The sequence below is a fragment of the Temnothorax americanus genome, unplaced genomic scaffold (assembly GCF_048541705.1).
Source record: "Temnothorax americanus isolate GAGA-0224 unplaced genomic scaffold, ASM4854170v1 Scaffold14, whole genome shotgun sequence".
NCBI classification, from domain to species: Eukaryota; Metazoa; Arthropoda; class Insecta; order Hymenoptera; family Formicidae; genus Temnothorax; species Temnothorax americanus.
This window is the reverse complement of record NW_027509275.1, coordinates 3540960-3554762: the sequence shown is the minus strand read 5'-3', so window position 1 is coordinate 3554762 and position 13803 is coordinate 3540960. Positions and strand designations below refer to the sequence as shown.

The 13803-nt window shown below is 39.1% G+C and overlaps 2 protein-coding genes across 10 annotated transcripts in view; one reads left to right on the top strand and one right to left on the bottom strand.

Annotated features, from left to right (window-relative positions):
- The first annotated feature begins 610 nt into the window (after window positions 1–610).
- Window positions 611–5911, top strand: Yrt (erythrocyte membrane protein band 4.1-like yurt). Of its 2 annotated transcripts, XM_077400885.1 has the most exons (7): window positions 611–1093; window positions 1291–1438; window positions 1521–1697; window positions 1812–2507; window positions 2907–3337; window positions 3725–4147; window positions 4573–5911. In XM_077400885.1, the coding sequence occupies exons 1-7, from the start codon at window positions 941–943 to the stop codon at window positions 4702–4704; spliced, it is 2160 nt and encodes a 719-aa protein (XP_077257011.1). In that variant the 5' UTR covers window positions 611–940; the 3' UTR covers window positions 4705–5911. The 2 variants fall into 2 exon arrangements, with proteins under 2 accessions (XP_077257011.1, XP_077257012.1); XM_077400886.1 differs by lacking the exon at window positions 3725–4147.
- Window positions 4921–13803, bottom strand: part of Arms (Ankyrin repeat-rich membrane spanning) — a 35531-nt gene continuing 26648 nt past the window's right edge. For all 8 annotated transcript variants that reach the window (XM_077400877.1, XM_077400875.1, XM_077400874.1 and 5 more), the window contains 13 exons: window positions 13562–13726; window positions 13105–13312; window positions 12606–13028; window positions 12309–12531; window positions 12044–12223; window positions 11473–11932; window positions 11224–11389; window positions 10692–11148; window positions 10444–10617; window positions 10224–10368; window positions 10036–10157; window positions 9653–9770; window positions 4921–8204 (listed from right to left, as the gene is read on the bottom strand). In XM_077400877.1, the coding sequence (XP_077257003.1) occupies window positions 7450–8204; window positions 9653–9770; window positions 10036–10157; window positions 10224–10368; window positions 10444–10617; window positions 10692–11148; window positions 11224–11389; window positions 11473–11932; window positions 12044–12223; window positions 12309–12531; window positions 12606–13028; window positions 13105–13312; window positions 13562–13726 (3596 nt within the window). In that variant the 3' untranslated portion in view covers window positions 4921–7449. The remainder of the gene's footprint in view (window positions 8205–9652; window positions 9771–10035; window positions 10158–10223; window positions 10369–10443; window positions 10618–10691; window positions 11149–11223; window positions 11390–11472; window positions 11933–12043; window positions 12224–12308; window positions 12532–12605; window positions 13029–13104; window positions 13313–13561; window positions 13727–13803) is intronic.

Here is a 13803-nt window from a genome sequence, read left to right as displayed (position 1 = left end):
AAATGATTATAAAAATTACAATCGAGTACAAAAGCATAAAATGTTATAATTACACACTTTATATATATATATATATATATATATATATATATATATATATTATAATAAACGTATTATATATATATATTTTATATATATTATTGATTATTGTATATTATATTTTCATGTACAAAGTGTCTGTCCAGGAAATAGTTTTTTATATATAGGCTGCGGTCGACTTGACGCTACAATTGCTACAAATGCTTCGGAGCGTTCTTCTTCTCCTTCTTCCTTCATTGAAAGAAAAGAGAAGAGGAATGCTCTCTTCGAAGCATTTGTAATAGCGTCAAGTGGACCGCAGCCATAATTATATACAAAAATATATCGGTTTTGCCATCGGGACATTCGGAATGCGTTCTCGCCTTCAACCTGGACGATTCTCCGAGGACGGCCGCGGGGCCGCGGGCCGCTACGCAAATATATTACGCACGTCGTTCAAATTTCTCACGGACCGCACGGACACGGACGTTCCTTTCGCGCGTAACTTCGGACGCCTATCGCGCGTTCCGGAACTCATCGGAGAAGGAGCGTCGGCTCGGCGTTTTCCGAATTCCGCCGTCGGAGTCGTCGGACGTCTCGGACGACGGGCGTATACAATACATACGCGCGCTCGTGGATGCGGTGGTCGCGTGGACCTCGATATTGCCGTGCGGCGCGGCCGCTCTGCGTGATGATCCCCGAGCGGGTGTAGAATGTGACGTGCGGGATTTCAGACTTTACGAATTTCGCAAGCGGTGATCGCGCGTCGCGTCGCGTCGCGTCGCGTCGCGTCACGTCACATATCGCGTTGTATCGTCGCGTCATCGCCAAGAGAGGGAGAGTGGGCGGATCGCGGATCTCGTCTCATCCGCGGATCGATGGTCGACGATCTCGCGTCCCGGTTTGACGGCGAGGACCCAGGATGCTGAGATTCCTGTCGCGACGGAGGGCGCGCGGCGTCAGCGGCCAGAACGCCTCGTCGCAGATCAAGAACCAGAGGCTGCCCAGCAACAAGAATCTCGTGCAGTGCAGGGTGGTACTGCTGGACGGCACGGATCTGTCCATCGACTTGTCGGCAAGTTTTTTTCTCTCTTTCAATTGTTGTCAGAGACCTGTCTAATCTGAGACTTTTCCCTTTATCTTCGTATCTTCGTGAAGATAAAGGAGAGAGATCATCGGACTAGAAGAGCAGCTTACGCCTTCGCATAAAACTTTTACACCGTGTATGCACATTTGTATTCCGGTTTTGTAACTGCTGGCCTTCTTTTGCAGAAAAAAGCATTGGCTAATGACTTATACGAACAGGTGTTTTATAGTCTCGACTTGATCGAGAAGGATTATTTTGGACTCCAATACACGGATAGCAATAACGTCAAACATTGGTTAGATCCAACGAAACCTATCAAGAAACAAGTCAAAAGTATGTGTCGCCGCGCTTGTTCTTGAAATTCTTTCGAAAGCAACCTGAATGTTAAACTTGTATAACTTCTTGTTTTTTTTAGTTGGACCTCCGTACACGCTTAGGTTGAAAGTGAAATTCTATTCTTCGGAACCGAACACGCTGCGTGAGGAGCTGACGCGGTATCAGTTCTTCTTGCAATTGAAGCAAGATGTTTTGGAAGGCAGGCTTCATTGTCCTCGTCAAGTTGCGGTTCAGCTAGCTGCTCTGGCTCTTCAATGTGAGTTTGTTCGAGCAGTACCTTTAATTAAAATTAAACTACTATCTTATCGTAGTTGTCATCGTACGGCAAATAATTGTAGCGTGTAATTGAAGGATGAAATTCTTATTTTAGCTGAACTAGGAGATTACGATCCTGTTAATCATAGCGCTGTGACCGTGTCGGAATTCCGCTTCATACCGGGTCAAACGGAGCAGATGGAGCTGGAGATACTGGAAGAGTACGTCAAGTGTTCTGGTCTTAGTCCAGCTCAGGCAGAATCAGCTTATCTTAGCAAGGCTAAATGGCTAGACATGTACGGCGTCGACATGCACACCGTTCTTGGCAAAGACGCTTGCGAATACTCTTTAGGCTTGACCCCGACCGGCATTCTGGTCTTCGAAGGCACGCAGAAAATAGGCTTGTTCTTCTGGCCGAAGATCGGTCGTTTGGACTTCAAGAAGAAGAAGCTGACTCTAGTGGTCGTGGAGGAGGATGACGAGGGTAGAGGCGAACAGGAGCATACCTTTGTGTTCAGACTGGTCAACGAGAAAGCTTGCAAGCATCTTTGGAAGTGCGCGGTGGAACATCATGCTTTCTTCCGTCTGCGCGCACCGGTTAAGGGCGCCAGCGGCCGCCAGAACTTTTTCCGTATGGGCTCGCGTTTCCGTTACAGCGGTAAAACGGAATTTCAGACGACGCAGCTGAATCGGGCGCGCCGCACCGTGCAATTCGAGCGACGACCGAGTCAGAGGTATGCGCGACGGCAAAGTCACGTTCTTCGCGAAAGGCAACGTCAAGTGGAGCAGCCGCAACCATCTCCACCTCCAGGTGAGCTGTAGTGTGTGGAATATACGATAGCGTTTGACGAATGTAACGTCCGTATTTTGAAATCTAATACCTGATATTAAACCTTATTTACTTTATAAAAAAAAAAAAAAAAAAAATTTGCAAGCTTTAAAAATGCGAATAGATAATAAAATATCATGCTTCAGTTTATATATATGATTCAGTTTGAAATAAATTATACTTAGAGAATATTAAAAAAAAAAATTTTTTTTATTCAAATATTTTTTAAATACTTTAATATGGCACATTCAATTATTAAGTTTTAACACAAGAAAAATTAAACTATCATTGTTAGGAATTATTTTTCTGATTTTTCTTATCTGTCATATTTTATTGGACATTATGTCGTGCTCTGAAAACGTGGTTCAAAAATATTTTCAGCCGACGAACCCTTGCAGCGTCAGCCGAGTCGATGCAGTACAAAATCTTCAGACTCCTCAAGCGCTCAGGGTACGTCATCACCTTTGATGGATTCCCTGCTGAAGTCTCTCGCCAAAGATCAACAACCGCTGGAGGCCAGAAACCAGGCGACGACCAGCAGCAGTGAGAAAGAGTCAGAACCTATGAAGACCAGTTTAACAGTTGAAACTATCGCCAATCAAGTGCAGCTAGTGCCTAATAATCAAGTGGGTGGAACATCGTCGTTACCCCCTCGAACGCCAATTCCACCGGAATCTCTAAAGTGTAACATACTGAAGGCAACCCTTGAGCAGGGAAAAAACTCGAATTTAGTCTCCATCACGTCCACGGACGGTTCTGGAGCGATCGCGAAGAAGAATCAACATTCGGATGCGGCGACTATCGTTTCCGTGGTAAGCATCGTCAAACTCTCATCTATAGTTTCATTTGTATTTTTATAATTTTTTGTCCTGCTTGAATCATTTATAAATTGTGCGTCTTTTGTGTACACTGTGTGTGTGTGTGTGTGATCGCGTATTCTTTTTATATTTTATATCTCTTAAAATTTCTCAAGTTGCCTTAGTATAACTTATTGTTAGTATACCTTTTTGTATTTACATTATGTACTATCGAATATTGTACGATAAGGTTTTTGAAGACTTAGCAGCTTATTGAACAATAATTTTGTCAAGATTATTATTCTGTTGTTGTTTGTGTTTACATTATTTATTGCGTTTGCTTTATATCGCTAGCTGCCAGCTGTAATGTGTTTGCTTTCTTGCATTCTTCATCAAATATAGGGCGGTGACAAACTGACTCTCTCTGTGAGCGGAGCGACGACAGCAGTAAATCCTTCTACGGACGACGCTGTAACTGTAACGCACTTTTCATTGGACAGTTGGGGACAGATCGAACAAAAGACCACGCCATTAAGCCCGAAAGTATCGAACCAGTCGCAAAATCCTTTTAATCCGTTCACTAATGATACTGACGCGTCTAACACGGCCGAAGCTTCCGAGGAGGAAGCAAAACCGGAAGACGACAAGAAAAAGAACACTAATCCGTTCATAGACTCGAATCCGTTCCTGGGCATACTCAATCCCTTCAAAGATTTACAACCGGTTACAACAGAGAAAAAAGTCGACGCGGATACAGAAAAAGCCGGAGCGCGGGTCGTTAAAACCGAGGAGATACAAACGACCACTACGACACTTACACACAAGGTCAGTTACATTTTTTACGCTTGCAGGCCAGCGTCTCACCTATTACATAAACCCCCTGGTTTCACCAAAAACAAAATTACTTTTAGAACAAATCTAAGAGACTTATCATATTCAGTGTTGATCGTAAAGGGAAAGTAAGATTTTATTCTAGGAGTAAGTTGGTTCTGTTGGTGAAAGCGTAATGAAAATTTGCTTTGCGTCCCACGTGAAAGTCGCCTCTGTGTGTGTGAATAGTAAAGTATTAAATAATCTTCGAGTTCGTCATTTGAACCATTAAAATGTTGAAGTTAGTTAGTCAGTCAATACAAGGACAATATTATTAATATAAGTTTCAATTAAATATGACAATTTTCTTAAATAATTATTATTAATCGAGAAAAATTATTTCGGAGTAGTGTAAGAGTACTAAAAGATCTGTTTTGCAGGATGAAAGTCAAGCGGCGTCAGACATTAGTCCCTGGCTGGTAGCGGATCCGTCACAAAGTCCAGCACCTGGTCAAACGCCAACCAAGCATACAGTAATCACGAGAAAGACGGTAATTACCACACAGTTGTAAAATATTTATTAAATATTACAAAGGAGAAAAATAATGTCGATGTACAATGCGCGAGAAAATTGCACCAACGTATATATATTTACTTTGGTCTTCCTCGTACTGCCTACATCTTTGTTTTTTTTACTTGCTTTACAAAGTGCGTGATGTTAGTCATGACAATTATGACAATTATGACAATTGTGACAATTAAAATTGGACACGTAAAAAACTACTATGTTAAAAAAATAGTTTTTATGAAAGGGTCCTAAGATATACTTAAGTAGTATAAAAGCAGAGTACTATTTTAGGAAGGCATTGCTTAAGTCACTGCTAGGATATCTTTATGTCGGTTAATAGAGATCGTTTTGTGCCGACTGAGAATTTGCATAATGAGATAAGCTTTCTGTTTATAATGTCGCGAACATTCCTTAATTGTACGATGCATTTATTTTAAACTTATGTGTTGATAAAACAAGTGTCCTTATAATCTGCCAACATGTATTATAAAGTATGTATGCAAGGTCTATTCGCGTTAAACGCGCTATTTACGTTTGTTTTTTTACAATTTTATTATGTTTCTATCTGCAAAGGACAAATGTACTTTCGTTTCGCTTTAATTACGGGAAGTAACAGAGTGCAGCTAAAACGAACAGACTTACATATTTCGTGAGGCAACGTATATTGCTCGTGTCTAAATGTTAAGCCTAAGCATTTATAAGGTAGCATTTTTATATTAGCAGTCATTGTGCCTTTGAATTTAACGTGCGATGGACGAATATGCAATTATGCGAATATTAGAAACGTAAAAATCGTATTCGCTGTGACTGATTAAAAATATAAGTATTATCATTCTCTCATTATACAATAATATGATATAAATTATATAAATAATCGTTAATAAGTAAATTTGATCAAAACTTTTGAGAACACTTTTATCAGTGAAGCATTATAGATTCGCTAATTAATCAGGTCAATTAATGACGTTGATTTTATCTACTCTTTCTCCTGAGATTTAATGTATTTATGTATTATAATGATGACAATAATCGATAGATGAATAAAGAATCAATACGCGAATCATCGCCAGTCTTAGGTAAAGCACAACTTGTGCCTGAAACATGCAGCTATAAGGATATTCGTATTTACTATTCCACGCCTATGAAACTGTGAAATCGAATTTTTATGTATATATTTGTAACAGAGTATATATATAGATTTATTATCCTAAGATATTTTTTTTCGTAATTTGTTCCTTGTCTCATATTCTCCTTTCTATATGCCATAATTTTGATACGCATTAAAATAGATACATGTATCACCACGCTATGTCATTATTTTATATGTATGTATTAGAGGATGTTCCAGTTTAAATCTGTATGATTTGTAACATTCCACTATCGTGTCTAACGAGGACACAGCTGCCGCTTTGAAGTGATATGACGTTTTTACGTAACACTTAATAACAAACAATGCATTTAATTACAAGCGGTACTATCCCTGTATTTAATTAGCATGCAAACGTTCGTTACAAAGTAGAGAGGAAACATATTTGTCCTCCTTTTAATTGGTTTAACTTTATGTTGCGTGTCCGTGATTCTAAATATATTGTATACAGTATTTAACATTATTGCAATGTATTGTATTTGATTGAATATTTTATTGTATTTAATGTCAAGAAATGAGCGTATATATATTTTTTTTTCAAAGCTAATATATCTACAATCATATACATATATATATTTACAATATTATAATGAATGATCAATACCCTGATGTATTCCGTCCTGAAGTGTCCTAAACATTTAATGTTATGTAGTTACAATTTTTGCTTTTCAATAAAACAAATGTATCAATACATTGCTTACGCGTTTCTCTGTCATTTTATTAAAATATCATAATTTGACAAGGAAAAAAATAGACCAAAATTAAGGAAGAAGTACTAAAACGAATATATATTCCGTCCAACTAAATATTCATCTTGCAATATCTCAATAAAATTCTTTATAAAAACTTTTTGTAGCTAAATATAAAGTGAAATAAGTAATAATTGCCGTTTGTACAAGTTATTTTTGTGACATTCTACATTTTTTGTTCGATAAAATTATAGATAATTTTAAGGCTAATAGATATATTAGGTGTAGTCTAATCAACGATTGTATACTGGTCGTTTGAATTATCATTTCTTTAAAATATTCTAGCGTTTATATCGGTTACTCTTTAAGTTACCTATTTGCACTGACATTTACGAATTGACTCAAATTGATTACTGGGGACAGGATACTTTGGTACATACTATACATCGGGAAATGTTCCTCATCTCCCTCGTTTCAACGTATTTCGGTACTAATTCAATATAAAAAGGAAAATGTCGATAAAGAGTTTTGCATTCGTAAATGCATTAATATTTACACGGAATGTCGCTTCAGCGTCGTACATCTCGAGATCGTCTCGTTTCGCTAAACTAAGGATTATCGCACGTGACTTGCGCGAGAAGGCATTATTCGTTCTCCGTCAAACCACTAAGCAGATGAACACGTTTAATAATCTAATCTAACTATAAAAAAACACCTGCATGTTCTCGCTATTCGTTATTTACACGAGAGAGACATATCTTATCTCGACGCTTATCGTCAAAACAGAATTATGTCATCTGTACCTGCCCAGCAGATGCCAGTCACTTTCATCAAATTGAGATCGGTATCAATCAAACGTATAATACAGTATAAGTTATCACACGTTGTGATTATATACAAAAGACGACAGGTGTCAGACAGGCGTCTCTGTGTCGTCCCAGATCTTGGTGCCGTGTCGAGACGGCAATTGAGCGTTCGAGGACTCGCATATCACAAGGCTGACGGTATCAGCGTAATCTAGATCTACGCGACGCTCTCCGTCCCGCGGTAGACTCCTGTTGGACGATGGCGAGCTGCTGTTCTCCGCGCTGCAGTCGTGTCTGAACACGCTGTCCGATTGGGAATGCGTTGGCGTGGATAATTCGGATACCAGCGGCGTGGACTCGTCGTCGCTCTCGCCACCGGGCCCCGGTGACCGCGCCGTCGCGGTCGACGTGGTGCCGATCAGACGGTCCTTCAGCTTCGATAGCTTCTCCAGGCTGGAAGTGGGTATTGGTATCACTATCTCGTCATTTAATGTTGAGGAGGAGCGTCTCTTAGTGGATACCGACGACGGCGTGATCTTCAGGGATACATTGTTTCCCATACACCTCTCGTCGGTCGACTTCGACCTGATCGCAGGCTTCGGCGACGGCGGTGGGGAGACGAATAGCGAGGACGGTCTCGTGCTGATGTTGCTACCGCTTCTCTTCAGGGTCTTGTACGAGCAGGCTGATCTCGTGCTATATTGAGATGTGATGCTGCGTTGGGAGTTGGTACGTTGAAGGAACACGGTGGAATCGTGCGAGCTGTCGTCTGAGCTGACCGGATCCTCGTTAACCGGTACCCAGTGAAGCAGCGGACTGGATTGAAGCAGTACATATTCCGTGTCGTGTACCGAGTTGTGTCCTAAAACAGAGACTCATGTAACATCTGCTTCGTATCATGTGATCATCATGTTCTAATCGACTATATATTTTGAAGCCACTTGGTTCGAAATCCTTGAAACAAATATATTTCTTTAAAAAATATCGAAAAAAGAAAAATTTTGCATGAGAATCTAAGTTATCAATAAAAAAGATATTTGTTCCATTTCCTTTTTAAAATTCTCTTATTTCAATTTTCAATCTTTGAAACGCTTTGATCGCAATTGATAATAATAACTGAAGGCTTCCAGATACAAATTGCAAAGAAGGTAATGTCAGATGTGGTTTGCAAGAAAGTTTTATTGCCACTTGCTCTCGTAATAACATAATACTGCTCATAACATGGTGCTATTAATCTAGCAATAATATTTATAGTGTACACATAGTACAGGAAGTAACATGGACCGGAGTAACAGGACGCAACTTTCAATTTTATCGCCAAGTACGAGTACTTTACGTACAACAGTGTTAAAAATATAATACATTGTTACATGTCGCCTCGGTTAGCATATTTTCCGCACGAGATATTCGTTTTGTCAACAACGCGTTATCACAGTCTTTTGTACATGAATTGTCCACAGGAAACACCGAACGAGAGTTAGCTTTGAGAGTAGTGCCTCTGAAATTTTTGTCTTTCTTTTTATATCATATATTTACAAATGCAGTTAAGAGTATGCTCGTAAATTACCGACTATAGAGGGTTTTTGGAATCTTTTTTTTTTCTTTTTTTCCTTAATATGGCATCGATATACATCGATATTAAACTAGCTTATAAAATGAGCATTATATTATACTAATCTTAAGAGTACGCATACAATAATAATCCTATTACAATCGTTAAATGGCTTTCATTTTGTATTCTTCCTTCGTACGATATGTATGATTGGTTGCTCGCATTGGCTTAATACTTGAATACTTTAAGAAATACTTATACATTTTCATACGGAGAATAGCCTTTCACTTTGTAACTTACAAATGGCCTTATAATAACAATATATTTATATAATCATTATTTTTAGTCGACTGCCATTGCACAATGTACATCTTTTGTCGGCAATACTGTCAAATAGCGTTCTACGGACATACAGATGTACAAATAAAACTATCAAATAGGATGAAACATATCAATCTTTTTTTTCTTTTAACAACATATACTGGCAAGCACCGTTCTTGAATGCAATGATAACAATGGCTGGTCGTTGCACATTTCGATAGAAGTTACGCCGGAAAAGTCTGCTTTAGCACAACGTGAGCTATTCATTTGACGAATATATACATTATCCTATAGTCATATCATCGTATAGTCATCCCATTTCAGATTTGACTAAAAGTTAACACTGTATTCGGCGGAAGTGTCACTGTTTTGGTCAGGCTGCGGTGGCTCTTGCACTATTACCAGAGGCAGTGTAAGTGGTAGGGGAGTAGGCTCACCTGAAGGAAGCGAGTCTGTTGGTGCCACCGCTGGCGATGGCACGTCTAAAACATCTTCGCAAGCTTCCTCGTTCAACGTCTGCAATGCTCCGCAAATCATTTGCTCCTCTAACGTTACCTGAAAAGTATATAGACACTTCAGCATATTCACAGCGGATAGTATTTGTTAGGTATTATACATAGATAAATAGAATTATTATATATCGAAATTTTTTACTTTTTAAAGTAATCATAGCAGCGGCTTACCTGGAACTGGTGTAACGAGTGTGAATGTAAATAAATGAAAATTCATTTTTATAAGTTTTCAGTCACGATATCAATTCGTAAATTTATACGATTGCATCGATTACTTTTTAATGCATTTGAAAATACCTATATCATACCTGTTTTTCCATTATAGATTGTTTATTTTGATCACGGCGAGTCGACCCATCAGATCTCGATGTTCCTTTCTCTTTCTCCACATGAGCAGAGACCCGTATCGAATTATTTGGCAAAGCGTGATCTATAACAGATAAAAGAGTGATCAAACCGAACAAGAAACAAGCGAAAAAAAAAATATCGAACGTACCTTTGCGTAAAACTTGTTCGGATCCTACGGTAAATCGTACACTCCGAGGACCCTCCTCGTATGTAAATGACGAGAGTTCCATTTCCCGTAGTGATACAATTACCATGCGAAATAACTCCCAATCTCCGAAAGTCATTTTAAATACCTAAAAAATACAAATACATTTGTATTTAGAATTTCCTCTCCTTGAAATGTAAAGACGCAGTGTTTAAAAAATTACTTTTTTCAATTCTTGCAAATCGCAATGTAATAAAACTCGTCCATTAATATTGTTCTCTTTTATGGCTTGCTTATATATCGATGCTTGGGTCGAATTAAGGTTTTCGATTTTGTCGATCAGATCGCAGACTCCGTTCACTGATAAGGACGACAGCTTTATTTCCAGAATTTCGGACTGTGAATAAAGACGAAGCGATAAGTCACATCTTTTCAACCCGCAAGAGATAATTGTACAATTAATTAATGTACCGGTAACATGGTTGTTGCGGAAAGTGGTTTTGACACTGGTTCCATGGGAGGCATTTGCATCCAAGTTGGCGGAACTTGCCATTCAAAGCTAGGCTGGTACCACGACGGCGTCGGCGGCACGGATCCCTGCAAACTCGATTGCTTGGCAAGTTTCATCATGTGCCGGTTCATCGAAATGCCTCTTTGTGAAGGCCACTGATCAATCGGAACATTGTGGCCGTGCCAAGTACTTTGTTTGTTAAATAGATTGGTGTCTTCCTCAATGCTTTGTTGTTCCTCTTTTATTTTCTTTTTAATGTACGGGTCTAGATTGATAGTGAAAGGCAAGAATATTTTCATGTCGCTAATAAGCAAACTGGAGCGGTGAAACGTGAGAAAAACATCCAACTTGCGTTCGTCTCTGTCTATCTCGAGAAGCGGTTGCACTTCCTTCAATACTGGAATTTGCGGTCGCACCCTAATATAAATATAAAAAATAGTAATATAAAAATAGTATGAAAAGAAGCTTAAGAAAGAAATAACATCCACGTACTTATCATAAAGACTTTTCAGTGACATATTATCATCCAGACTCTCCTCGTACATATCGTAATGAAGAATGAGCCAAGACGTTCTAAAAGGCCACTGCTCAGTAATGTTGATCCAACTAGCTAAGTGATACCAGTTGAAGTCAATCTGGAATGCCTTAAGTAATCGCCCTAAAAGAGAAAGACAAATAATGCACACATGGAATGATTACGTAGACTCATACACTGCAATATTGCACGACTTGATGCATTACCAGTGACATAAACGACATTCATCAATCTCCTCATACTACGAGGATTTACATCGCTAAAGTAATCATCGGTGAGCAACATCTTATTGAGATCTTGCGCTCCCCCCAGTCGATTCAAATTACTGCCGATACTGCTAGCGATTGATTCACTCAATCGCATCTTTCTACTGCCCTTCCTTTGTTGGGGTTTCAATTTCTCGTTGCTGTTCATTATAGCCGATTCCGTGCTGAGTCTCCTACTGGATACTGAATGATGCATGGTGCTGGTCGCAGTATAGTTAACGCTCTCCTCGGCTTCCGTCCACACTGTCTTCTTATAATGTTGAGCAGTTTGTTGCGCGACCTTGACTTTACGCAAACCGCTGTTTTGTAAGTAGAATGGCAAATGCACCATATTCCGTAAGTAATCGTGACCGCCGATATTTGATTCCGAGAATAGTCTTCTGCTATTTACTTCTACCGCCTACATGCACAATGTCGAACGATAGTTTTCGTTATCATTCCAAGTAACATTTTGAAATCGATATTACAATTTGCCCGATTTTTTACATTTTTATTTTTTAAACTTGCTTACCTTAGATATAATATGTGGATCAATCGCTAGTATTACGACGAAAGGATATCCGTTATCGCTAAATAAGGCCTGTATAGCGTCCAAAACAAGTAAAACTTTATCCTGTTCGCAACTATCCAAACCGTCCACTATTACAACTAGCCTACTTTGTTGAGCCATGAAACTATCCAAGCACTTGACCTATTTGTGATGAAAATTGTGATTAAAAGCTACCCCGTTGAAAGCGAAGTTCTAATAGAGCTATCTTAATAAATAAGTAATTTACCATTTCTGTCATTAAATTGACCTCGCTTTTTAAAGTCTGAATGAACCCTTCGCTCTTCAGAGTCTCCAATTTTGATATACTGCGTTGAAGGTGTCTCCTCTGTGAAAAAACCAATGCATGCAGCGTTCTACTCCATGTATATAAATTCGCTATTATACTGATGGCCAAGACAAAGGCAATCGATATCATGATAATGTGAGCAGTAACTCGCTCTATCGTGGACCTAAACGCGAAACAATACAACATGTAAAATAAAGTAATGTAGAAGTAGTTTGTGTTCGGCATATAATTACTCACTCTTCATTCGAAATATCTATGAGGTACACCGTAAGTATCGAGATACCAACGAGCAAGCTGCATAAGCAGAATTCGAATATGATTACGTGGGGCAAGCAACACAAACGCCTCCATTTCCATGTAGTAGTTGATTTATCTGGTTTTGGCCGAAATGCTCTATATAGTCTGGTAGACAAGGAACCGTAGTCGTTCTCGATGGAATCGTACAACGAACCGACCATTTGCACGACCACGTTCTCACCGGCGGCGGTCGTACCCACGCGAGTCTGATCGGTGAAGTAAAACTTTATCGGCTGCACCGCTATCCCGTCCTGACATTGACTGCCAGGCGGATGACAAAAAATCACTTGCAATAGCAGTTTGAGCGTGTTCAACTTGGTGGTGAGCTCCACTGTCAGATTATATGGCCAATACCAATCGTACCTACGATTACAGATTTCAAATAAAAATATAAAACGAATAGAACTTTACTTCTTGCTACTTTTCGTAAGCCTCTCACCTCTTGTTGGCGTACCAAACGAGAACCAGAAAAATATAAACGATAACTAGTAAACTTATTCCAGACGATAGACCGATGATCCACGACTGCAAGGCGAGACCTAACGTGACGCCCACGAGAAGGGATACGTGAGCTACTACTAAAAAGAGTAAGGAAGAGAATTGGAATACTGGATCGATCCATTGTCGTGCGAAGTTCTTCATTTCCTCTGTGAAAGACAGTCGCGTCGTTAGTATTTTTTAATGTAACTTAGGTGTATACAGATATACCAAAAAATATTCCCGAAATCTAGCGCATCTTCTGGGCTATAGAAATTTAATTTAAATTGTCACAATGTAATTTTATTTAAATTTAAATATTATAATTTTTTTCTATTTTTTGTTCTAAATTCATCCAACAGTGGACATTCTATAAAATTATTAAATAGCATTAGAGTAGCTTTGTTATTTGGTAGTACCTCTCAGTTTGTTCAGTAAAAACGATTTTCCAGAGCCCCATTTTGCGTAAAGACCGACTGTAATTGGCGTAGAAAGCGATGGTTCACTGAGAATATCTGCTAACGCGCTGCTGTACAAATCGTAACCAAGCATGTTTTCGTTGTCCTCGTTAGTATTCAAACGTCCTGTAACGTTCATCAAATTATTCTATAAAATTCGTCAAGACATTTAACGCGTGTTCTTCACATATCGTAAGTTGAGT

What these genes read in the sequence shown, in the direction of transcription:
- Yrt (XM_077400885.1), top strand. Translation starts at nt 941, where the DNA reads ATGCTGAGATTCCTGTCGCGACGGAGGGCGCGCGGCGTCAGCGGCCAG. An exon ending in GCAACCATCTCCACCTCCAG is followed by an intron (nt 2,508 to 2,906) that starts GTGAGCTGTAGT and finishes AAATATTTTCAG; the next exon opens with CCGACGAACCCTTGCAGCGT. An exon ending in CTACGACACTTACACACAAG is followed by an intron (nt 4,148 to 4,572) that starts GTCAGTTACATT and finishes TCTGTTTTGCAG; the next exon opens with GATGAAAGTCAAGCGGCGTC.